Source organism: Helicoverpa armigera, chromosome 18 (genome assembly GCF_030705265.1).
Source record: "Helicoverpa armigera isolate CAAS_96S chromosome 18, ASM3070526v1, whole genome shotgun sequence".
In the NCBI taxonomy this organism is placed as follows: Eukaryota; Metazoa; Arthropoda; class Insecta; order Lepidoptera; family Noctuidae; genus Helicoverpa; species Helicoverpa armigera.
Genome location: NC_087137.1, coordinates 8,825,981 through 8,852,342, shown reverse-complemented (window position 1 = coordinate 8,852,342; position 26,362 = coordinate 8,825,981). Strand labels below are relative to the sequence as shown.

At 34.8% G+C, this 26,362-nt stretch overlaps 1 protein-coding gene across 2 annotated transcripts; it reads left to right on the top strand.

The window, feature by feature from the left end:
- Positions 1-13,764: 13,764 nt before the first annotated feature.
- LOC110380526 (uncharacterized) lies at positions 13,765-23,613 on the top strand. Of its 2 annotated transcripts, none has more exons than XM_021340523.3 (3): positions 13,765-13,875; positions 19,936-20,155; positions 21,545-23,611. In XM_021340523.3, the coding sequence occupies exons 1-3, from the start codon at positions 13,873-13,875 to the stop codon at positions 21,781-21,783; spliced, it is 462 nt and encodes a 153-aa protein (XP_021196198.3). In that variant the 5' UTR covers positions 13,765-13,872; the 3' UTR covers positions 21,784-23,611. The 2 variants fall into 2 exon arrangements, with proteins under 2 accessions (XP_021196198.3, XP_063895267.1); XM_064039197.1 differs by lacking the exon at positions 13,765-13,875 and adding an exon at positions 13,939-14,068 and having other exon boundaries at positions 21,545-23,613.
- Positions 23,614-26,362: the final 2,749 nt, after the last annotated feature.

The following is a 26,362-nucleotide window of genomic DNA, read 5'->3' as shown; positions in this document are numbered from 1 at the left end:
TTCTTTTGTTTTATTACAATCATCGTCTTGGTGTATGGCCGGTTTGTGAGCACCTCTATTGGAGGTTATCTATTCGTTTTTAGGGTTCCGCACGCAAAGGGTAAAACGGGACCATATTGTTTTCGCTCCTCTGTCCGTCCGTCTGTCACCAGGCTGTAAGCCGTACCGTGATAGTTACGAGAGCTGAAATTTTCACAGATGATGAACTTTTGTTGCCGCTATAACATCAAATATTATAGCGAAATTACATACCAATAGATATATAATAAAAACTATTAGAACTAAATAAATATTTTGGGGGGCTCCCATACAACAAACGGATGTTTTTTCCGTTTTATAAATAATGGTACGGACCCCTTCGGACTAGCACTTGGCCGGTTTTTTCGTACACTAAGACTTTTAATTACTTACCAAAAACTGCGTCAAAAGTATTAGCTAATATAATTTCTAAAATATCGAATAAGTACCTAATCCGTGTATTCATTACACGGTGTGTGGCTATGTCAGTTACTCTTGAAAGCGTGTAGGTACTCTCTCCAATTGTTATCTATTTACCTTTGGAAACGGTTCCGAATCACTGTCGTTATACTTAAATCATTGTTACGATGCGCTCGGGTTTGGTTCAAGTCATGACATGTAACGGAATTGATATTTCAGTACATGATAATTCAGTTGGACGGGACGTCAAACTTTTGAAGGCAGAAGCTTTGGAGAAAGAGTAAGTTAATGTACAACTAGATGGAATTTAACCGAAATAAATAACGTCCCTTGCAACTTCTCATCGTATCCGAACAAAATATAGCCTATGTTACTCCCGGATACGGCGGATAGGCCAGCTTCCCAACAGTGAAGGTTTTTTATCAAACTGGTTCAGTAGGTAGGGTCATTTCGCCTGTTCGCGTCCATTTAGTGCAGTTGGCAAGTTTGACGGCGATAATAAAAATGCCCCAGCACTCATTTCTATGACAAATTTGTGTAATGTATTCATTATATACTCTATTTTAAGATTAACTTTCAGTTGTATTAGAAATATCTTTCGTTTTCTATTTAAATAGGTAAACCTCAGAATTAGGCGTTTTACCCAGTTTGCGTCCACAAAATCCAAATCGCGTCCACCCATGGTCCAGTTCGCGTCCAGTAGCTTAGAAAAGGAATATAGGGGTGAAATTTTTAAGAATTAATAAAGAAAGATTGTATTTGATCAATTTCTTTATTTAACAATAAACTTAATTATTAAAAATAAACATTATCATCATTTAAAATTCACTTTAAAAAATAAAAATAATTCTTCTCAACGTTGGTTTAAGTAACTTAAAATAAGATTAAACAGTACATTTTTTTATTAAGATATATACGTGGTTATAATTAAATTATAATTATAATTTAATTATGTATATAATTTAAATATTTAATTATAACCACGTATATATCATAATAAAAAAATTACTGTTTAATCCTAATATATTAAGTAACTTCATTTAAGATAAGTTCTTCGGATACAGAAAAAAGAAGGAAAAGACAACATACACAGAAGAAGATTTAAAGAAAGCATTAAATGATATTCGAGAGAAGAATAAATCGATAAAAAAAATATGCAAAGAATATGCTACCTTGTCTGATAATTTATTGACTCAACAATTCTTTTAGTTGTATGTTTAGACAAAATTGTTATATTGTTTTGTTAATTTAATATGGCCAAAAACTTACTATAATCAACGCGGGGCTTTCCCTGTGATTTTAGGGTAAAATAAACAGAACTGATTACTGTTTATTTTTCAAGTTGCAAAATTAATTGCCTAATTTTAAGTTACTTAAACCAATGTTGAGAAGAATTATTTTTATTTTTTAAAGTGAATTTTAAAAAGATGATAATGTTGATTTTTAATTTAAAATAAAAAAAAAATTTAATCTTAATATATTAAACAGTACCTATGTTTTAATTATTTTTTATAAGCAAGTATTTAACGAAAACAGTGGACGCAATTTGGTTTCTTATTATAGAGGATAGTTTTAGTTCGCGTCCATTGTGGACGCAAAGTGGAAGTTTTGTAAAATTCGATGTAGTAATTCGCGTCCACCTTATTTTATTCGTTAAATATAAAAAACATTACCAAATTCATAGAAAACATTATACCTTTATTCATCATTAAACTGTAGAAATAGCTATCTATCCTAAAATTCACATAAAACAATATAAAACTTACCATCAAACACGCCGCTGCACACTAATTTTTAACTAAAATTCAGCGTGTTTGCGCTTTCTTGTTGAAGAGCCTAGACTAATTATTTTTTCTAAAAGGATTGGTTGGACGCACAGAACTTTTGTCTATTTGTGCGTGCCTCTTATACATTAACGTATTAGCGGTAATGAGCTTTCGTTTGATTGGTGTGTTAATTATCTTGTTTTCGAAGTGTTTTAAAAGGAGATCGGCAAAATGGACGCGAACTGGGCGATGGACGCGAACAGGCGAAATGACCCTATTTCAGAGCCTTACCTACCTGTAACCAAAAAAACAAATAAATGTTTCCTCTTTATTGTATTAGTACAGATTAAAAAAATGCCTTTTCCATTTAATAAGTCACTAAAACATAAATAAAAGAACTTATACAACGACACGTGCCTTATAGGCGACTCAGCCTTGACCACGCAGGTCAGTGTGTCTCGGTGAACAGAGAATTTTATTAATAAGACCCTGATAATAAACAAAACACCTACATTTATGGATAATCCAGAATTATTTCCAAACTTGTGGACCAGAGTGTAAACCAGAATAATTTTTACCTTAATTAGAGAATCAACAAAATCATCATTATGAAAATGAAAAGAGGTCAAAAGTTTTGACTGAAATAATTGAGGCGAAAATTGGTTAAAAAATACCTAAAGATGGGACCTAGAAGAACGCAACTTTTTATTCAGGATTTTCCTCAGACAGTTAATGAAACCTTGGAAGCAAGATCAATTAAAGCATATCTTTACCTATTTTTCTATAGCTACATTTTTAAGCTAGCTACATTCAATCTTTAAAAGACGTTTCACGGAAAAAGTGTCTCAATATCTACTGCCGACGACTTTAGAGCACGCGAAACATGTTGTCAAGTGGGTCAATATTCCCCAGTACCTAGCGTGTGGAGGCTACATACGGCACGCGTTACATATCTGTCCTAACATGCAGTGGCGGCCCTAGGGGTGTGCGAACTGTGCCTTCGCACAGGGCCTCGCGCTTGGGGGGGCCTCGCGCTACAACCCACACTAATATAAAAAAAATATAATTAAAAAATACATATATAACTGGTCCAAGAAAAAAAATATTTTTCTTTATTTATTTCTTATTCATTCTGCTTTTACTTTTTGAGTTCTCAATTTAACAAAAAAATTGGAACACCAACGTAACAAAAACAACTAGCTCTCGATCCAGTCACGGATTCTTCTTATTTGAGCTTAATTCCGAGTTTAATTTGAGAGTCCTTAAACAAACAATTAAAAAAAAATTCGCGCTCGCTACGCTCGCGGCTGTTCGCTTGTCAGTCCAGTTCATTCTAACATGATTAGAGTACTTTTATGTCCCAAAACTCAAAAATGTTCGCGCTCGCTACGCTCGCGGCTGTTCGCTTGTCAGTACCGTTCATTCTAACATGATTAGACTACTTTTATGTCCCAAAACTCAAAAATGTTCGCGCTCGCTACGCTCGCGGCTGTTCGCTTGTCAGTACCGTTCATTCTAACATGATTAGACTACTTTTATGTCCCAAAACTCAAACATTTTCGCGCTCGCTACGCTCGCGGCTGTTCGCTTGTCAGTACCGTTCATTCTAACATGATTAGAGTACTTTTATGTCCCAAAACTCAAAAATTCTCGCGCTCGCTGCGCTCGCGATTTCACCTTGCACTGTTCTTTAATATACAAGTTTAGGTGCTTTAGTAACCCAAAGCTCTAAAATTTTTGCGCTCGCTACGCTCGCGGGTGCTTTATTTTCTTTATCCTTTTTTAGCCGAACCTAGAAGGTAGCGCCGCTTGTAAGTCCTTTTAGTAACAAGAAAATAACTCCTAGCTCACAACATACTTTTCACGTAGGACAAAGGGCCTCGCATAGACCTACCGCACGTAGCCTCGCAATGGCTAGGGCCGCCGCTGCTAACATGCGAACCTATGAATGTCGGTCACTAGTGCAATAGCCTTTGCAAGAAATCTAAGTATCAAATATTCAATGATTCTGACTTGAACAATGTGTTACAGGCTAATTATTGATCAACGCTAGAGATTGACTATTTACACGAAAGTTAGTCATACAGAAGGTACACATTTGACCTATCCTCTCCTGCATCTTACAACCAAGTGGATTGAAAGATAAGTCTTGAACCTTCAATTTTTGAGACTATGCAAAAAGGAACGCAAGTTTGTAAGGTTTACAAAACCAATAAGCTACCTAAACGCAGCTAAATATGAGTAAGAAGTTTACTCCTTGCATCAAACAAAGCAAGCAATATAATTTAGCGAACGGCCCAAGTGCAACAAACGAAAGCGTGGAGCAGAATTACATAAAATCTATCACAGATATTGTGACGCGACGTTATCGAAGTGATAATAACTATTATATAAGAAACAGCCAATGGAATTACTTAGCAAGTTTTCTTGTTTCACGACAAAGAGAAGGCAAAATGGCCTTCTGTTTTTACGAGACCAAAATAGATTGTCAATTGTCATAGACAACACATTTCGGCTCGCCTGCGTGCTAATATACCATGCTATTAAGTAGGTAAACTGTGTCATAGTCCCCTCTAAATGCACATTTTTCAAACATGCTTTTAAAAGGCATAAAAAAGGAGGGAGCAGCTATATGTATTTATTTTTTATTGAGTTTGTGGGCCCTTCCCTTTAGAAGTTAATTATGTCCTTCCTTCTATTTTGTCGCTGTGACTCACCACTTTTACTAGACTACTAATTAAGTTTAGAAACAGAAATCCATATAAGGGTACTACAAGAACTTGCATAAATAAGATATACATGTAAGGTGTTTAGAGGTGAACCGTGGGGGCCAAGTAATAGCGGAAGTCTCTCTCCTAAGTAGGAAATGTTTCCATGACTAATTCTATTCAGTGATCTTTATCGATAATTGCATGAAAGGAGAGGTCGAAAAGGTTGAATAATAAATTGATTTAAGTATCTGGTTTTAAAACCTACACTTATCAAGTTTATTTGCACGTAGTTAATGGGTAGTTAACCCTTTCCCATGAGAACTAATCCGGTTAATAAGCAGGCTTACAGGCTTCCTCGAGAAATAGTCAATCTTTCAAATCAGTCCATCCATACGAGTAGTTGTTACTATTTAGCTCGTTCAAACAAACAAATTCATTCATCGGTCATTTCACAATCACACATCACATTTCCTTCACAAAATTATAATCATGGTATGAAACCCTAAGAACCACAAGGTGAGTCTGTACAGGCCCTAATCAGCTTTAATTAATTACGAAACATCAACTGTGTAATTGGCATAAATACTGCGCAATAACATTCGTTAAATAAGAACAATTAAGTTTTAATTTAGGTAATTAATTAAAATCTTACCACGCTCTCTTTACAGTAGGTACTTACCCTTGACCAAGCTTAGACTGCTTGTATAAAAAAAAAAACTAAGTAATAAGTAGAGGTGTTAGACGTAGTCGAGAAAATGTCCTTATGGGAAGACAGTTTTCATCAAAAGCAAACGAATAATTAGATAGACCTTTTTAATTTTTCTAATTAATCATAGGTGTACTTTAGTTTTGAAGTCGATCTGAATTTTACAACTTTTTTCCAATAGCTTAATGCATAAAATTAAATAGATAACGATTCGAAAAGTAGACTAAAACCACTATACCACAGATTACAAAATAGTTACTACAATACATTATATTACGAGGTACTATTTCCGTTGAAAACATAAATAATGTGAGGAAATGATTACTCAACCGGCCGTAGGCGATGAACTAACAACTGTCACTCTATGAATTATTATCGCACGCGATCTAAACTAACGTAAAATGTTTCATTCGATTTGCATTCAATCGATATCTAACTACATTGAGTTTCATTCAAATGCTATCTATACTAACTATATTATAAAGCTGAAGAGTTTGTTTGTTTGTTTGAACGCGCTAATCTCAGGAACTACTGGTCCGATTTGAAAATTTCTTTCAGTGTTAGATAGCCCATTTATCGAGGAAGGCTATAGGCTACTTTTTATCCAGGTACGGGAAGTAGTTCCCACGGGATGCGGGTGAAACCACTGGCAGAAGCTAGTGTTTCATATGTTTCAAAAGTTTGCTCCAATTAACTTTGCTGTCCTGAACTCAGCCATTTGATGCTTCACGAATGTGCAATTGTATTTTGTTAATATTGTAATTGTAGCTACCTTCCGACATGCAAAGATTCTTGACAAGATCTATAGAATCAAATATGTAGCTAACTTCATTCATGCAAACTTAATTGGAGCAAACTGTATGATTAATAGATCAAGCTGCACTTTTACCGACCTGAACTGGTATTCCATGTTAGATATGCAAGTCTAGCGTGGGTACCTACGTAGGTAGGTACTTTCCCTTCGCAATTACGAAGCTTTCCAACAATACGATCAGTAGGAACATGGCACCGCGAGGGTACTATATGTATAAAGAACTAGCTTGTTTCCCGCGGTTTCACCCGTGTCCAACCGAGATAAAATATAGCCTGTTACTCGGGGATAGTGTAGCTTTCTACTTAACAGTGAAAGATTTTTTAATCGATCCTTTAATTTCGAAGCTTTTGGTACAAACAATCAAATGTTTCCTCTTTATTGTATACCTATAGATATCTACCAAAGACTTGCCGGTTAGGCTTACTTTCTCAATGTCCACGAAATCTGGATCTAGACAGAGCAAGTGACTAGAAATGGTAGTCGATGAAGAAATTGGTGCCGATCCAACCATTAGCCGTGTTACTGGGTACTGGTATAGGAACTCGTCACGATATCCAACGATATCTAAAGTTTTTTTTTTTTTAAGACACGTATGGAAGCTGAGATTTTCTCGAACAAAAAGCTGTTTTCAGAGAATGGTATCTACCATAAGTTAGTTTCGAAATAACCAGTATACTGGCTAAAACTTCATGCTCTTCATTTTCAAATACTATCATACGAATAGTTATGGGCCAGTAGACCGCGGTGCCTTAACTATTTTGTATTTGGAATTGATCGTTACTCCCGTAGTAAACCCTCTCTAGAACACAAAAGGCGAGTAAAAAACTGCTTTGGTTCTATTTTAAAACTTGACATTCCACAAACATTTATTAATGATTTTCATCCATATAGGTGACAGGTGTAGGAATTATTATCTATGGTAGGTGCTGCTATGGAGCAAATTAATTCTATCTGCATCCGTAAAATACCTACGAAGAGATTCAAATATTTAATTTGAATTTATATAGATATAATAATTATGTCGCTGGTCAACATGTTGCCAGATTATGCAATTAAGTTAATGATCTCCGATTGTTTTGAATTAATAAATTAGAATGCATATTTTTATTCTTGAACATTCGGTTTTTTTTTTCACATTGACAGTCTCGATGAGGATTTTAAACTGTAAAATAGCTGCTTTATTATATCGTCGGAGAATAGAATCTCAGGAATCATGACTGTTTTTCTACTGTATCTACTTAACAGTTCCATGAATACTGTAATCTGTAGGTGCGGATTGAAATTGCTGTTTTAATATTCTACAAAAACTATTCTCCGAAATTGAGAAGGCACCAGACCACCGTCATTATCTTTTAATATTACCTACCAATTTCCTTAATACTTTTACCCAATTTCAGTTCATAATAAAAAAACTCTTTTAGGGTTGATCTCGACTCGATTGTCGATTAACGAGTCGTAATCAATATTACGTAACATCGAGATCGCAGTAACAATATCGCAGTTGAGAGAGCAAACTTCCGAGTCATTTGCTCGATAATATTGTCTGTTTATTTTCTAGATCGTTTTGTAACACTTAATGAGTTGCTTTTGGTTCACAAAAAAATCTATTTAGAACCATGGTGCTCTTTGGGATTTGGCTCCAACACCATTCTTTGATGGGTAAGTATATTATAGAAAAGGTCAGATGATACTTTTTACCCAGTTTCAGTAAGTGGTTTTCCCAGGACGTAGCAGAAACCAAGGGGGCACTATAGTCTTATAAGTTTCTATTCATTGTATTTACTTATAGGCTTATAATTTAAAATGAAAAAACCCATCGGTATAGATAATCTATGACGGTGTTTTTCTTGGTTTTCCTATTTACTAAAGAATAGATATGTCTGAGTACCTATTAACAAGTACATCTGTAAAGAATCATATAAAAAATATGAAACAATTTTGCAAATTAAAATAATTAAATTAATACACTCTTAATTGGGTAAGCATCGCATATTCGCATGTATCAGTGGCGCGTAAAATTGTTATTAGTAGGTTAATGAAGCAACTAATATGTCGCAAGCGATAATTACAATGCAATATGCATGCATTGTGCATATTACAGCGTTAACAAACATGTATGTAAATAAAAGAACAGGTTGGTTGAGTTTTTCACACATTCATCATGGCGTATCAAAACTGCAATGGCGACGATCTATGATTATGGCGGGAAAAAAGCGGCAAGAAGTCTTTGGAAGGAACATGGTTGTCTAAAACGTATAGCCTATTTAACCACCAACTATAAATTAGTTGTAGCAACTTATCTTACAGCAAGGTTGGGTAAAAAGGGAAAATTTCCGTTTTGTAGTAAAATAAAAAAAACTTTTAGTAAACTATTAAAATGACTGTCGGCATAATTGGCCCTAAGCATTTCATTTTCAGTTCTGTTACATTTGTACCTACTTACCCACCCAGGTAATCTACCCCATTGAGTACGATACTGTAATAAAATAGTGTAGTCATCGAAAAGGTTTACCCGTAACAATAACGGAAAACATTCCTCTAACGAGGATTTCTTTTCAAATATTGTATTTCCCATAATACACATCATTTGAGGAAAAATGGGTTATCACAAGGAATAGGTACTGTCATTTTCCTGCTACATGGCTCACGTGTCCTTAAGAATTTATTGTTTTATAAGGATCATCGAGTTAGGTTCTTTACAGTGTTTTCCTGCAATGACCGATACTTATAACAATATTTACATACCTAGAGGTAGTCAATAGTATCTATCCTATGCTAATATTATAAAGCTGAAGAGTTTGTTTGACCGCGATAATCTCAGGAAATAGTTAGGTATTAGATTTGAAAAATTCCTTCAGTGTTCGATTTTAGTCGGGTGTGCGGAGTAGTTTCTTCGGGAGGCAAGTGAAAATACTGGCAGAAGCTAGAGTCATATACTTAACTCCCGCGGAGCGTAGGAGGAGCCGAGGGGAGCAGCTAGTTCAATGCCTACCTTATTCATAATCTCCTGAGCCTTTTCCCTAACTATATTGGGGTCGGCTTCCAGTCAAACCGGATGCAGCTGAGTATCGGTGTTTTACAAGGAACGACTGCCTATCTGTGCTCCTAAACCCGGGCAACCCTTGGTAAGACTGGTAACGCCTATCTAATTAAGTATTTTTTTCTACAACTACACGGAAGCTTAATCAGTATTCAATCCAGAGCTCATACCCTTTAGGAGGTTAGAAATCTATAGCGATTACATAAGGGGGCCACCACGAGACCATTTATATGCAGGACTCGTACTTAACAAAGTGAGATCTAACTGGCTTAGTAGACAGTATACCTACTTGTGATGAAATAGGTAAACTTAAAACGGACACCGCCTTTGATAAGATCTTCAAAGTAATATGACCATTTTTAGAAAAATGTCACATGGTTATAAAACTCGTCTTTATAAGTAAGTATTTTGGCAAATGAATATCATAAAGTTCACATGAGAAGTTTCGTATCTAGGAGCTAAAAGTGCCAAAAAGTTTTATGATCCGTATTTAGTTTTATTGAAATTTCATTTAAGTGACATTGACGTGAACATCAGAAGCAGTGCGCAACTTCTGAATCTTCATAAAAGCCTGCAAGGCACACTTGAAATAATAACTTTTGACTCTTTAACCAGAATAACTTCAAAACAATGCACCACGCACGAGTCCACGACTTTAACTTCTAATACCTCAGTAGGTTCAAATTAAAGTATCTACCCTCCAAATGTTTCACTTTCCCTTGTGGGTACAACGTCTGAATTAACTTACCACACTACAGAACAACTGCAGAACTCCTTAAACTTAAATATTACTGGCAATACAATAATTGTAATACGGATATTAGAATGGCAAATATCAAACATTTAATCCAGATCAGAATAAAGAACTTGTTATAAATTCTTAGTAAATAAAATACCGTACATATAGGTGCCTAACGTTTCAAATAAACTTCCTTTTCCAAGGAAATGTCAGCTTCAAGGCCGCTCCGGTATTAGATTGGGCAGACAGAAATCTGACCGGACCACATTTTGGCAGATTAAATGCAAAAATGCATAAACGATGCCTTAATTTTATTGGCCATTAAAATAACAATTTTTGTTCTCGAGCAAAGTATTTTAGTACAATACGTCAATCATCTAAAATGCCAGTTTAACCAAGGGGTATCGGGTTGCCCGGGTAACTGGGTTGAGGAGGTCAGATAGGCAGTCGCTTCTTGTAAAGCACTGGTACTCAGCTGAATCTGGTTAGACTGGAAGCCGACCTCAACATAGTTGGGAAATAGCCGTTGCCAATACTCCATTTATCTATGGATTTGCTTACTACTTTTTTGTTTTTTAGAATAACGTAAACTTACATAGAATATTGGGAACGTCCGTAGGAGAACTGCTGACCATAGTTATTCGAGTAGGCAGAGAGTATTAGTAGAGTACATATTAGATAGTTTATGGTTATAAATGATGTCAACATCTCCAACAGTAATTTTTGTCCCATAGAACATGCATGCCTGATTTATGAATTTATCATCAGCATCATTTATCCAAACAGGTTCTGTAATTAAATTTGCTAGCTATAATCCAAACTTAAAATTAAGTAAATGTCTGATTATGTATGTAGATAAACTAGATCATCTGATTTGCCTTTTTATTAGGAACAACTATGTTGGGGTCGACTTCCAGTCTAACCGGATAAAGCTGAGTACCAGTAATTTACAAGGAGCAACTGCCTATCTGACTTCCTCAACCCAGTTACCCGGGCAACCCAATACCTACTCCTTCCTTGATAATAGGTAGGTACTGTTTTTCAGGCTTTCTAGCTACCCGTAACAACTGGAAAAGATTTTCCCACAATGATTTTGATAAATATACCGGTCTACCTAATTATAAATAAATAGTTTATGCGCATGATCACGTAATTGTTACAACATGTCTAAATGCATTGTACAATTTGGGGTCATTGTGGGCTATCTGTAACCCTGTAAGTACAATACCGCCGCGTACGCATTAGAAAATTGTTAGGTAATTACAAGATTTCACCGTCCATTTCCACGTTAAACTGTGAACGAAAGAAATGCATTATTATGGTGTGTTAACTTAACTTAAACGGTGGCTATAAAAGACGAATAAATATAAAGTTTTCATTGCATCATTAAGTTCCTGTTCATAAATATAATTGCTTTGAGGAAACAGTCCATTATTTACTAACTAGCTTTTGCCAGCGGTATTAACGCGCCTGGATAAAAAGCTCACAGTCTTCCTCGATAAATGGGCTATCTAAAACTGAAATAGCAAACCAACTCCTCATTCTTATAATATTAGTATCGATATGGAAAGTAAATAAGTAGGTAAGTAGGTACTTAACGAAAAACCAAAAGGCCAAAAACTTTTGGTCCTTTTAAAAAGAAGCTGAATGAAGTCCGTTCTCACAGCTGAATTGGACACGCCTGGGAGAAAATTTCATTTATTTACATGAGAATGCAAAGCGCTAAATAAATCATGAGAACAAAGAGTTTGTTGTTACCGAAACTTTGTTTGCAAAGTCAGTCAGTTTAGGTTAGGCTTCTCTGTCTCATCCTCCGTGCCTTTTTCCCAACTACGTTGGGGTCGGCTTCCAGTCTAACCGGATGCAGCTGAGTACCAGTGCTTTACAAGGAGCGACTGCCCTATCTGACCCCTCAACGCCTACCCGGTACCGGTTACCCGGGCAACCCAATACCCCTTGGTTAGACTAGTGTCAGACTTACTGGTTTCTGACTACCCGTAACGACTGCCAAGGATGTTCGATGACAGTCGGGACCTACAGTTTAACGTGCCATCCGAAACGCAGTCATTGGTGTCAGGCTTCTCTATCTCTAGTAGAACCAAATCAAAAGATAGATAGAATATTGGGGACAGATCTACAGACGTAAATCGATTTTAGTCAAGTTGTTTCTGAATAGGCTGATGACTCACTATGCCTCGGCTTTATTACCTCGAAACACAATAAATAACTATTGCGAGAAATCAATGAAGGATTTAGCTGTAAAGGTAACTAAAGATTATATATTATAGATAAGATTAGGCCATTTAAGTTTGTACTTAAACATAATGTCAACATCCTGCTTGTATTTCTTTAGCTGCATATAGATCTAATTCTCTGGTAATCTATGTTATTTGCATATATTATTTTTCTCAAAATTGAGTTGCTTTTTTTGAACGCATCATTAATAACGGCCCTCAAAGAGTCCTAATACGAAACGCCTTCAACTCTATTAGAGGCACAATTCTTACTGATTCAGTAAACAAATAGCTTATTAGAGGTTCCTACGCGAATTACCACAAATTACGCTTTATATAACCTAGAGATTCCCCTATTTTTAGAATGCTATTTGCATTCATTTGCATAGCAATTATAATCGTTACTCTTACCAAAGTTATGGAGAGGGTATTGGGAGTTACCTGAAATTCATAGGAACCGACTCTTAAGACTTTTGGGTTTTTAGTAGCAAGACCGGAATGTCACAGCCCCTTTTATGGGTAATCATCAAATTTCCCCTCCCGCTGAGGGTTAGCAATGAACGTGAGGGAGTGTCTGACAGACTAAAACGCATCATGTTCTTTCTGCCCTCATGCTCCTAAAGTTCTTTATGTACCGCGGTATGGGCCGCGGTAACTTTTTCGAACAATCCCGCAGCCCCAATGTCACAGCCTTCTTGCATTGTAAAATACTTCATAGTCCTCATTAAGACAGATTTAGGATTTACAGAGTCCTGACTCCTGAAGTGCCTACAACTGCCGGTATCATAATTTATGTTTATGCTTCATGCTTCCTATCTCGTGTTGGCACGAGTTAGGTCAATAGTTTATGCCGTGGGCCGTGGTAATAACCGTAACTTAGCGGAAAAGCTCAGAATGTAATAAAGCCTTAATGCCCCTTCTGCCTAGCTTACAAATAATTATAAAAGAAAATGTGGGAAACTTGCAGTAGATGTGTGAAGGGTGCATTCATCACAAGTCAACACTCACACAGTGGACAAGTCGTACCACTAAAAGTACCACGGCCGTGTAAGCTATTAAAATATCAAGTTTTATCAAGAGTCCAGCTTTTCACTGAGTCACGCCACATGTTATGTCAAGTTCACTTCATAATATGCAAATACACACACCACTACATACAGGTATCTTGATATGATTAAGTTATATGGTAAGCGACTCAAAGGAGCGACCACCTGGTCTTTTCCCGGGGGTGAAACATGCTCTTTGTTTACCATTCAAGGTGTAAGAGTTATGGCGACCGTAAAAAAGTGGATCATGTTCGACCGGACCCGAGTAGAAAGTGAAACCGCTCGGTACGGATACTTTATAAATTGTAGCAACAGTTGTAGCGAGCTCAGTCGAGGCGAACGCGTCGTGTCGCGTCGGTCACGCCATCTCTGGACAAAATGGTCAGTTCATAATTCACTTTCGATTTGTTCACGCCGTGTTTTGTTTTTCCTTTTGTTCTTATCACATAATATTTATTTAATATAGTGTATTATTATACTTAGTGCTTATCATAGTGTATTTATTTAAGTGTCTTAGTGAAAGTATTTAATTATTATTATTTATTTTAATTTAAGTATTATACAACGTATTACGGTAATACATATTTACTTTTTCTTTTATATCAGCTTGGGTTTTTGGGTTTTACACGTTTTAATTATTTTACATGAACAGCGGAAACAAAGATTGTCGCTGATAACAAAAAACTATATTATCTCACGAAATATCACATCCTATTTACATCAATGAAGTTTAATAAGCTAAGAATAAATTCATGATAAATAATAATTGCAGTTTAACTAGTCGGCAATTATGAAATTAATAGAGCATTAACTGACCGAAATGCTGAAGGCAATAGTGGACTAGTTAAATTTTAATTTACACAGCTGAAACAATAACACTCTGCTCTAATTACCACGAAACTTATTATATACCTACGTCTGTGTGCCATTTTTTATAAATGTGTATTTCGGCATGCCACGTTTTCATTAAGCAAGTTTTAATCTACCTCATAAAATAGTTTTCATTAATCAATTCTTAAACTTATAAATCATTTTCATCAAGTCTTTAACTCAGGCATTAGAGTCTGAGTTTTTCGTATAATTTTCCTTAACTTTTGCTAGTAATTTATTGATACCTAAGTTACCTATTCGTAATTTTCCAAGATACAGGTAAATTCTCAGAATTACGGATAAGAAACCTAAGAACTAATTGTCTTTTTAAATGTCAGTTAAAAGTTATTTTAAATCTATTATATTACTTGAATGGATACATAGATCTTAAATTCTATTTCTATTTGACTCTTACAATAGGCAGTTTATCTTCCGTAGGTGACTATAGAGATTCATGTCTTATTAAATTTATGAGTCTTGTAAAAGCCAGTAAAAGTCATGTTACTTCGATAAGTCAGATGTGAAGGTAGTTAATTTAATTTATTTTAGAAATTATTATTAGCAATTTCTTTTATCTACTATAACATCTAAGACAGCATTTAATTTACAAAACGTTTATTGTCTAAAGTCATAGGTTACCTAAGTGATAAAAACATACAAGGAAGTAAAATAAAAATCTTGATAAAAATATCAACCTAATAAATAAACAGATTTTACATCAAATAAAAAAAAAGTCTTGAGTCTCAACAAAAAAGGTGCAACTCATTTCAATCAGTTTTTTACTACCGACCTTGTTCCTACAGACATAATACACAGACACGACATTATTTTGTTACATTTATAAATAAATACAAAAGCAAAAAGTAAATGACATTGAAAAACCTTTCACCCGCGGAAACTATCGAAGGTGACCAGGAATGGGTGGGTGGGGCTTTAGGTACCTACACTTGCATAGCCGGAACATAGCATTTAAATTTTATATCATAATTTAAAATTATTTCTAAAAGTCTAAATTGCAAATTAAAGCAGTTATTATAATATTTATAACAAACTATTATGGAATTTAAATGAACTTTTTGTAATCTTGATAATATAGCGTTTTGCATTCAGTTATTTAAATCTGTCATTATTATAAATGGAAATGAATATTTTAAAACGTTAACTATCATAAAATTATTTAAGACTGCCTCTAAAGACCAATAAATCGATTTAAAAACAAACTCTAAACTACGTTAATGGGCGTTCTGAAAAACTTTTTGCGCTGAAAAAGAAAGCAATGTTTTATTAGTCAAGTACCTAACTCTGACAATTATGTAATCTGCAGCGAAAAAGTCGTTATTAAAATTATATAATCGACACTTTTTATGTAAGTTGTAAATACAAATAAATAAAATAAAATTTTACTTTCAACAAAAATATAACTTTCCCACGCTGAAGTAGTTAACAGAAAAACTTTTTCTTTTTCCGATCAATAATTGTTATTACCTCGAAAAGAAAGATCTCTACTAACAAATGAGACGAAATAATCGATTGGCTCTAAGATCAAAAAGAAAGTAAAAAGTCGATTTACTTTTAATCGATTGCATTCGATTCGGTGCAAAACGGTTGTGTAATTGATACCAACCAGTTCATAAAGCCATGAAATTGTATTTACTCTACTTTCTAATTGTAAGAACGTAACATTTGTTATTGGGCTCATTAACTTGGCTTTGGATTGGATACGTTTAAAAAAGAATCACGACTAAAAAGTTTGGTTTTATGAATTTATGCTACGATATTTATGGTTAAGGTTTTTTGTGACTCTATGGTACCTACAATACTGAACTGAATGTAGAGAAACTGTAACCAAAATAAGTCTATGTTAAGTCGGTTAATAATTAAAACAACATTTCTAATTAAATACAACATAAGCCCAAAATAATGCCAGGATAGCATTCCCATCGACCCCAGGCCCCAGATCTCTAGAATATCTATGCCTAAACTTTTTACCAAAAAGCTTACCTAATCCACATATTTACCTAACGAAGTGACTAGAAAAATACTTTTACTGAATTTTACAAGTATCGTTTACAGACAAACTTACATAATAACAAAATAACTTTCCAAAACTCAAAACATTCAAATTCAGTCTGTCAGTGTTTTGACAACAAATCAAGCATGAAAAGTTGCAGACATTATATTAGACAGTTACATAACGTAATTTCGCTTTTGACGCTGATATTTGAAAGTAAATCGTGAGTACCAGACGTGTTAACTACACAGGCTTTGGACCTCACTTAAGTTGGGAGAAGTTTGCAATTTATGGTACCGTATTTGGATACTTACTTACTAAGTAGTGTACGTGAGACTGGTGAAAAGATGAACTTTAATGGTCGGGAATTTAGTGATTTTAAACCGACATTCCATAAAAGAGGAAGTTCTCAATTTGGATGTTTGTATTTTTTTCTGTTTCAATCATCAGACTATGTAATAATGTCCACAGACGGACATGGGGGCAATATAAGCTAAAACTTAGGCAGATTATAGTAGCCAGATACCTTATATGGTGTACTGAGTGGAAAGTGAAAAGATTTAGTTCAAAGGCAGCGATAACAATATGTTGTTGAAATATCAGTGTATGTATCGCAATGTTAGATGGACTCACTGATAATATTTGGCTTGGGCAATGTTGTTTTTTTATCAGTCAAATACTGCAAAGTATACAAACCTTAGTACAAGTTCAACAAAATCTGAAACTTGGCTTTAAAATTATTAATTCATATATAGTTTTCCCCCAATTTTGGTCCTCCGATTTGAACTCCTACATACTTACAACTTTTCATTCACTTAGAAAGTTTAAACGGTTGCAACGACATACCTAGCTAATATTCATAATAGATTACCTACCTACGTAAAAATAATTTGTGGTATTGACGTTCGTTTCTAAAGAACTACATACCAAAACAACATAGCCTTGGCCAGGTGTTGTGAATTCTACCAATTCTACCATGCATTGTTGCGTTGCCACAAAATGTGTGAATTCTTCAACAACAAAACATGTGAAGATCTCAAGCGCGTAATAAAATGCCGCATTGTTTGACGTTGATATGTCAAAACCGTGACAAAGCTTTATAATTTACTTGAGACCCGTGAAACCTGAGAAAATTAACAGCTAGAGTATGTATCTTATCCTATATCAGTTTAGTTTTTTTATTATATGCCTATCTGTTGACATGATAAATCTGTCTACTAAAATGCGTATAAGAAAGATACCTTCCTTATTATAATCAATTTAATCTTGCTGCGTATGCGCCTCTCACTAATGACAGAATAATTACAGTAACACTTTCACTGCCTCGGTATCTCGTTCCTTAAAAGACAGCTGATAAAATTCTTTACTTTATGGACGTGATAAAAATAAGAATTTACTCAAGTAAAACAAGTTGATATGACATTTCCGCTGACACAAACGGCCATTGAAAAGCTTTTGTCGCGACAGTTGTTAAGGTCGATTGCTATACAGGCAAATTCAAGGTCTAAATGGAAAGTCCAATGTGGGCTTATTTCCATCGCCCACTGATCGACTATTCAATTATACTGACAAGTGACACCCACTGTCAACCCACACAGTTTAGAACTAGGATTACGACATTTCGCACAATTTAAGAACATAAATCTATAAATGGTCGGTTTAAACCTTGAGTGGGACTTACTTGTGATTCATTCATAGTTTGTACAATAACTGATGAGTTATTCAACTTGAATTGTCATCGTTATTGTTACATTATATGTATTGAATGAAACTATCTTTGCAACATGTTAACTTTTCCACTGCACGTACAATCTATGTAGGTATCTTTTGTTGCACATACTTTAAAAGTCCTGCAACAACCAAAGGAGGCTAACGATAATCCTACGTGACACGATTTGTGTATGATCGTTTGTTTTCTAATAGCAATCATCAATTGTGCATGGTAGGTAACAAAATACGTCTTAGTGTCAATGGGCCGTGCATGCATTACTGCAATCGCGAAATTCGATACGATAGTGTCTCAATCACTATGCAAATATGCATACCTAAATAGGTTACTGCACTTTGTTCTGAAAGGTATTAACTTTGTTGCTTAATTTTGTTTATACTTTATTCCCAGACCGTTAAAAATTAACAAAAAGCCTATCGATATAATCTTTTTCTCACTAATTGTTGAGCGTTTCGACACTGAAAGCTTTCGTGTAAAACAATGAACTCTGCGGTCCAGCGCGCATGTCTTTGGTGACGCAACGCGGGCGGGCTCCAATTACTACCGTTGCGCAAGCGCCGCTAAACGTTAACTTACTGCAGTACTCAGTAGTGCCAGTTCCCTTATTGCATGCCCGTGTCACTCGTGAGGCAATGTGGGTAATGTTACATATTTGTAATATATCGTGATCGAGCGGAAATCTCGACGTTCTAGCATCCTTTTATGGATCGAGTTGAACGATGCCGAGATGGCTGCAATTTGCCGTGTTTCGTTGAAATATTTTAATGGCACACTTATTTGCCGACTATTTACATAGATAAACTACCACAGTATCAATGATTACCCAGAGAAAGCAAAACATCTCATGATCTAACAACGCTACTACGCATAGTGTTCTAAAGTCACTGAATACATAATTCACTTGCTGACAAACATTACCTAACTTTACAGTGACAAATGACAGTGGTTTGTTACGTGGTAAAGCTAACTACATTATAATCACTCTTACCTACATTGCGCCGCTAATCTGAGGATATTACTAGTTCTACGTGCAAATTGCCAGTCTCGGGATAAAGCCGTTAAGTTTGTTTTGATTCACGCGAGTTGACAGAGTGGCGTTAGGTAATCATCATTAGGTATTTGTTTGTAAACAACACTTCTAATATACGCATAAGTGTATGGTTCACGCGCTTTCGTGAAATAAAACATCTGAATACGTCAGCTGAGGAATTTGTTGCGCTACTTACTTCTTTTTCCCAGCAATACACGTAGGAAGTAGTGAAGGGTGGGCGTTTTAGGGACTGTCTTTTGTAAATTTTGACGTTCAAATATTGCGGCTTAGTAGTATATACATATAATAATACATTTTGAGTTTGACTCTAATCAAAACTTTGCCTAAAAATATCGTTTAGTTAATCTAAAATCTAGCCTAGTCTTTCCGTCTGCAGGAAGAAAGGAAGTTATTAGTCTAGTGTTTCTTAGTCAAGGTCTCACCGCACATAGTTTACACAACTTTTCACACATTCTAAACAGTTTCGTAAAGCAATGAGAACCGGTCTAAATGTATCTCAGCTATGAAAGACACTGACAGACCGACCTACATTTTATTTTAAATAGACATGGAAAATAAACAACACTTAACTAACTCTATGGAGTTGATGGTTTTCGTACGTTGTCACTAGATGTTCCAGTTAATGGAAATAGAAACCTTTTGTTGTCTGTGAATTTCGACATCAATCGGCAGAGACCGAAAACTATTATAATCTTGAAGTTTACTACTTATATTACCCATTTTTCTTTATGGGTTTACCTGAGAACTTTCTAGTATATTAACCTCATCCTCCTTTTACAGCATACATTAATACTGGCAGCTTTAGCGGCCGTCACGACGGCCATGCCTTCCTACATAGCAGTCCCGGCTGACCAGATCGCGTTTGTGGATCTATCTTCGTTGCACGTGAGGCGTGTCCCGAGGCAGACCCTCTCGCCACCGCCGCTGACGCCGCAGCTGCCTCAAGCCTTGTACCAGCAGGAGTATCAGCCTATACCTCTGCAGCAGTACCAGCAACAACGTAAGTTTCATGTAGTTTTGTTTTACTATCATACTATGCTTAACGTTCATCTAAATTAGTGCAAGCCAGAGATTTAAATCCGTGCAAATTGCTTTGGTCTTCTCTTTCAAGTTTTTTATTTAGCAAGCCAGTTATCTGCACGGAATGCAATATGAGATTTTCTTTTTAGATTTTGAAGTCTCAAAGATACTTCGTCTTGCAGTTTTAAATTACCGATAATAAAAGGCTATGCAATTACTGAGTTACTACAGATAGAAAATTTTGCCATTAAGAATTTAAAATTCGAATTGCATCATTAAAGTTATTGACCAATTCAATCAGCAATATATATTTTTTACTATCGGAGAGGAAATCACTACGCCTCCGCGAGCGGCGCGGAAACGAAACGTGTTTTATTTATTACCCAGACTTGCCTATTACCGTTTTTATTAACTGTTTGGTAATAATGCTTAATTTATTACGTAGCCCTGACTTTGCCCACTCAAACTTATCATTCGTCAGCTTCGAAAGTACTTCGCCTTTCTTCAGTTGCGAAATGGCAGACATTTAAATGGATCTGTATGTCGATTCGTACGGCCATCAATCAAGATTATTCTGACCCCATCACTTTCACTGCAGAACAAAGGATCAACTGCTTTCTATGCAGCTACACATTTGTTATAACGTGTTTTACATTCAATGGTATCGTGTCCGTTCACTCGGCGAACAAAGACGTACGAGCTTGAAGTACCGTTTACTTTCCTCATTGTTAGATCTTGTAAAGTGATTTACGTAATCTCGCTAAAACTTTTCGTTTCACAATGATTTTTGATTATGTTGTAACTTCAAGTCGTTACTTTCGATTTCGACGTGATCTGAATGTTTGTGGGTGTATTTGTTTAGTATGAGGCGGTCATAGATCATGATAGTGAGTTGGTGGGTGTTGTAAGACTTGCAGCTGTGGTACCACTCTACTTAGTTGCTACTGGGCGGCCATTGTAGGCGTTGCTCAATTAAGTTCGGTCACGCACGCTTAATCCGTTGATTGTGCCGGTTTGTGCATGCTAAAAAAAACTATTACCATCTATTTCGTAAACATTATTATGCATGCGTACCCGCATTTCCTTCAACTCGGGTTTTGAAATGTTTCGTATAAATGTATCGGCCGTGAGAATATGCTCATATTGCTCATTAGCCTGGTTTGCATTTATATCAAGATTTTTATTTGCAACTTTAATTTCTGCCAAGAGTTTTATTGCAGCATCGTTTTTTATCGCACAATCTAAAATTAGCTTGAGATTTACTTCTCCCAGATTTCTTTCATTGCCATTTGTCAGTAGGTCACCAAAATGCCCCACTTAGTTTTAACAAGCTTATCTTCAGTATTCATTGTTCTTTTTTTCTTCGCAGCCGTAGCCCTGGCCCCGCCTGTAGAAAATGAGGCCCCAGCAAGACTCGTGAGACTGCAGCAGCAACCACAAGATGCATCTGGATCAGCCACCTACGGCGGAGCCTCACAATTCGCAGAAAGACCACCAGACTTCGGAGAGTACGTGGATTTCGGGGCCCACACTGGTGATAATGGGGCCTTCGGCTGGTATGCTGACTACCCAGTCAATAACCATCAAGATTCTAGCTACAGAAAGTAGGTAACATAAGCAAGATGAGCAAATCCTGTGAAAAGGTGAATCCCACTTAAATATTAACATTAACTTGTCAGTTTTTGTTAAATGTTAGGCTTTTGGTAGTGTAATATCATTTTAAATAAGTGGGATGCCTTAGGATTGCTTTCACTCAAAACTTGCCAATATAGAGGTCTATCTTGCCAAGCACTTGTTACTCTAATAAGACCAAAGACAGTATTATTTCAAGTGATATTATTAGGTTTAGGTTCATAGCTGAATAACCGCACATTTGTTCAAAACGGTTCATTCCGCTCAACGTTTTTAAATGCACTTTCAATGGTAGTTCCTGTTTTATTAGAATTAAGTTTACAAAGTACACTGTGATACGTACTAGGTAGTTCTATCTTCTTATCTTTGCTTTCTTTTATTTTATCTTCTTCTTTATTCTTCTTATCTTCTATCTTTCCTTGCACTTCACTGTTATGCTTGCTTTTTCACGCTTTCTTTATAAATTGTTGTACAAGTACAATATCATCATTAATTTTATTACTTATCTACTCTTATATCATTCTTATTCATTCACTATTTTCTTATCTATCTGCTAAATCTGTATCGCTTTCATTTTGTTTGTTTACAAATATACTATAACTGTTACTTTCATTTTCGTTTCATTTCATGCTATCACTCCAGAGAGATTCTTTCTTTTCACGCATGTTCACTTTTTCACTTTGACTTACTTCTATATCATACTCATCAAACCTTTTCTTAAATTCTATTACATAATCAGTCTTCTCTTACATTTACTCTCTCTGTTTTTTTATTTATCATCTGCTAGTCATTGTACATCATTGGCAATCGTTAAAGGTAGCCAGAAGCTGGAAAGTTTGTTAACCGGTCTTACCAAGGGGTATCGGCTGGCCTGGAGGTTAAGGTCGGATAGACAGACGCTCCATGTAAATCACTGAAAATCTGCTGCATCCAGTGAGGCTGGTAGCCGACCTCGACACAGGAAGAGGCTAAGCAAATGATAATGATGTCTGCACCAAAATTATTTTACTGACGAATGAACAAAAATTGCAATACTTGTAAGAAATGCTAACAAGTTTAAGCAGCAAGAGCTAAACCCGCAATCATTATCAGTTCAAATATTCTTTACCACACCTGAATCTCTTTCTTCTTCTTCTACAAATTTATCATTATCATAATCTCTTATACTTTTACAAAAAAAGCTTCCTTTCATATTTTATCTTCACCATCAATTCATTGCTCATTCATTTAAGTTTCTGAATTAATGGCTAACTCGTACCTACTTCTACTTATTTCACATTACCTGAAACTGTTCCTAATTTGATTCTGACCTATGTTTGTTATTACGCATTATTATGACGATCCTCTTACATACATTATTTCATCTACTCTTCTTTTCTATTTGTCTATTCGATTTAATTTCTAGTTCCTTGTGTGTTGACTATCCTAGTCATAAAGACTCATGCTATTTTATATAAACTTTAACTAAAATTTTTATTTCATAAGTGCCGTGATTATTATCTTACCTATTCTTTTTTCTTCTTTGAACTTACTCTTATTTTCGATCTCGTTTATCAATTTTGTAATTTCCTTCCTCTCTTTTTAGTAACTGTAACTATATTTACTTCTTAACTTCTTTTAAATCTCTCTCATTTTGTTTTACTTCCTTCTCAACAAATCTCTGTTTTCAGTCTATTTCTTTATTCTTTCTTTCTTTAGCAAAAATACTATTTTCTATCTTATTTTTTCTTAATCTTCAAATCTTACTATCTATTCTATTCTATCTACTTATTCATCTTCATTCTTTATTGTCTTACTATAATTTTTCCTTTATTTTTCTATCTTGTTTTTTTTTTTGTTTTTATCTTAAATTGTATTCTTCTTATACCTACCTCTTTTTCAATGTAATTATCTTATTTCATTATCTGTCACAATCGATGTTCATTTTCAATATTCAATCTTGAAAGTCTTTTTATAATTTCTAATATCTATTCTATTTCTATTAACTTTTTTATATCTGTCTTTTATGTCTATCTATATATTATTTCATTTTTAATAATTTCTAAGCTATATTTATTATTTCTTTTTACATATTTATCTTTCTATGTATTTACCTTTCTATCTATCTACTTTCCCTATATATCCTATCTTATCTTCATCTCAAACACAATTTCGCTCCACTTATCTAGTACTTTCGTATCAGTTCTCTTTTACCTACTATTTTCTAAATATCTGTTCTTATTCTGTAAATCTATTATTTCCATATTTTTTACATTCTCTTTTTTCCACAATCACGGCACTGAATAAAATTGATTCTTCTTGAACAGTAAATGTATCAGTATTCTAAATTAATTTTTAAACTTTGTCTATATTTCTATCTCCTATGACTCGCATTTACTTGAAAATATTATTCACTACGTTCTTTAGACCCGTTATTCTTACAGAATCAGCTATTCTTTATTTGTTCTACTTCTTTAAAATTCTCTACTTCGAAGACTTCGGAGTATCTGTACATCTAGTTTATTTCTCCTTTCCTTTCCTGTCTTACTATTTTTAATTTACTTGTATAATCTTGTCTGTTATCTCTCTCACTAAACAATACGCATATCTACCTGTTTGCAATTCCAACTTTCCATCACAAATAAACATCATATTATTCGTACTCGTTCTTCGACTTTCCAGTATCTTTCTTTCTTCTTCTCATTTCTATTTTTTTTCCTAATCTTCAGTAAGACAGACATACATGAACTATTTTTCCTCTTTAAGACTTGTGTGATCAAAATTCACATTTAAATATTCTTCTTCATACTTCTTACCTTCATTTTCCTCTACTCAGTTCTATTTCTTATTCTTAAAAATATACTTTTAAGCTCCCTTCTTGAAAGTCTATGTTGACAAGATAGGATCTGGCAAGATTTATTCACCAACACCAACGTTAAGTCTAAGAACTGGGCGAAGAGTAGTAGGTGGAGCTGAATATACTTTATCCGACCTGGAGTCTACGACAGAGTAAAAGTCACGGGGTGCAGTCACGAAGTACCGAGGACTTATTCCTTTGCGAAAAAGGGAAGGAGAACGCAACGCCGCTTGTAGAAATATAGCGTTTGCTTCTGACACTCTTACTATTATCCGTTGAACACTGATGTTCAAAGAACCATCTAAATAATTCTAATGCGTGACAGCATATGATTTTTACTACGTACTTACAAACAGGATTCAGAATTGTCAAACACATAAATGTTTGTCAACATAATTTAACCAAACGCACAAGTAGCACTGGACTAAGCATTTCCAGCACTTTTTATTCTACTCTTGAACCTATCTTTTATATTCACTTGCTTCAAACTTTACTTGCCTTTCAACACTATTTCTACTACTTCCCTACAACACCGCTGGCTTTATTTTACTTACTTTTATATCTTTACACTGACTTTATTCTTCACTTTGAACCTATACACTCGCTTTATCTTCATCCTTTTGAACTTTATACCTTCTTATACTTTTTGCCTTTCTACTTTTTCTACCTTCTTTATTTTTATCCTATATCTCTTTCTTATTATCTCCACTTTTTCTACTCTCTATTACTCTATTTTATTTATATTTCTCCCTTGATTTCTTTTCGGATTCGGACTCGGACTTTCGATGATGCGATGATTCGATTTCTTTATTTCTTTCTTCATTTTATCTATCTTCTTATCCTATTTCTATATATTTCCTCTTCTCTTCCTTTTCAATTCTATCTTTATTTACTTCTGTTCTGTACTTCATATCTTCCTTCTTGAAACCAAGCTACCTGGTGCGATTTAGAACAAATAATTGTTAAGTTTTGTTGCACAATATTGTTATTTGTTGCTGTTATTAAATCATTGTTGATTACTCGAATACTGTTGTTTTTATATTCTTTTTTCTTTTCGACGATGATGAATAAATGTGTTCATAGCGTGATTTTGTTGTTTTATTATCTTACCTTCTACAAGTGCTTATGAAAACAAGCTCAGGACTTCAACTACACATGCTATACAGCATTACATAATGTAGTGTAATTTAAGTTCCATTAATAAAGTTCATTTCCATTTGTTTGTGAATAGTATAACCCAGTGGAATTAAATATACGTAATTGTTCATATAAAATACCTGTCTAGCGAAAGATAGACAACGTAAGTATGAAATTACTAACTACAAAAAGTTTCAAAGTAATTCAAGAAAAAGAGATAGTATTTTTAATAGTTTTATTTCTTACACTTAACATATAATCTCGTACAATGATATTTAAAATAGATTTCTTTTGATCTCATCAACAGCACAGATAAGGGTGTTTCGATCTAAGATTCTACTTACAAGTATATGACATACACTACCTATATATAACAGGTATACACATATACAATCAGAGTTGTACAAAATTAACTTGTACGTCGAAAAGATAGAGTTCATTTTTCCTTGAAGAATCTTTTAAAAGTAGATTAGGCTTTAAGTTGTACCATATATATAGCAACAATTTGTTAGACCGTGGGGTTGCCAGGTTAGGCAAAAAGAGTTTGTGCGTGAAATTGAGAAATTGTATGAAATCATTGGG

Bases quoted from the DNA above. Each gene is read 5' to 3' on its own strand.
- LOC110380526 (XM_021340523.3), top strand. The intron at 20,156-21,544 runs GTAAGTTTCATG...TTTTCTTCGCAG, and splicing joins GCAGCAGTACCAGCAACAAC to CCGTAGCCCTGGCCCCGCCT.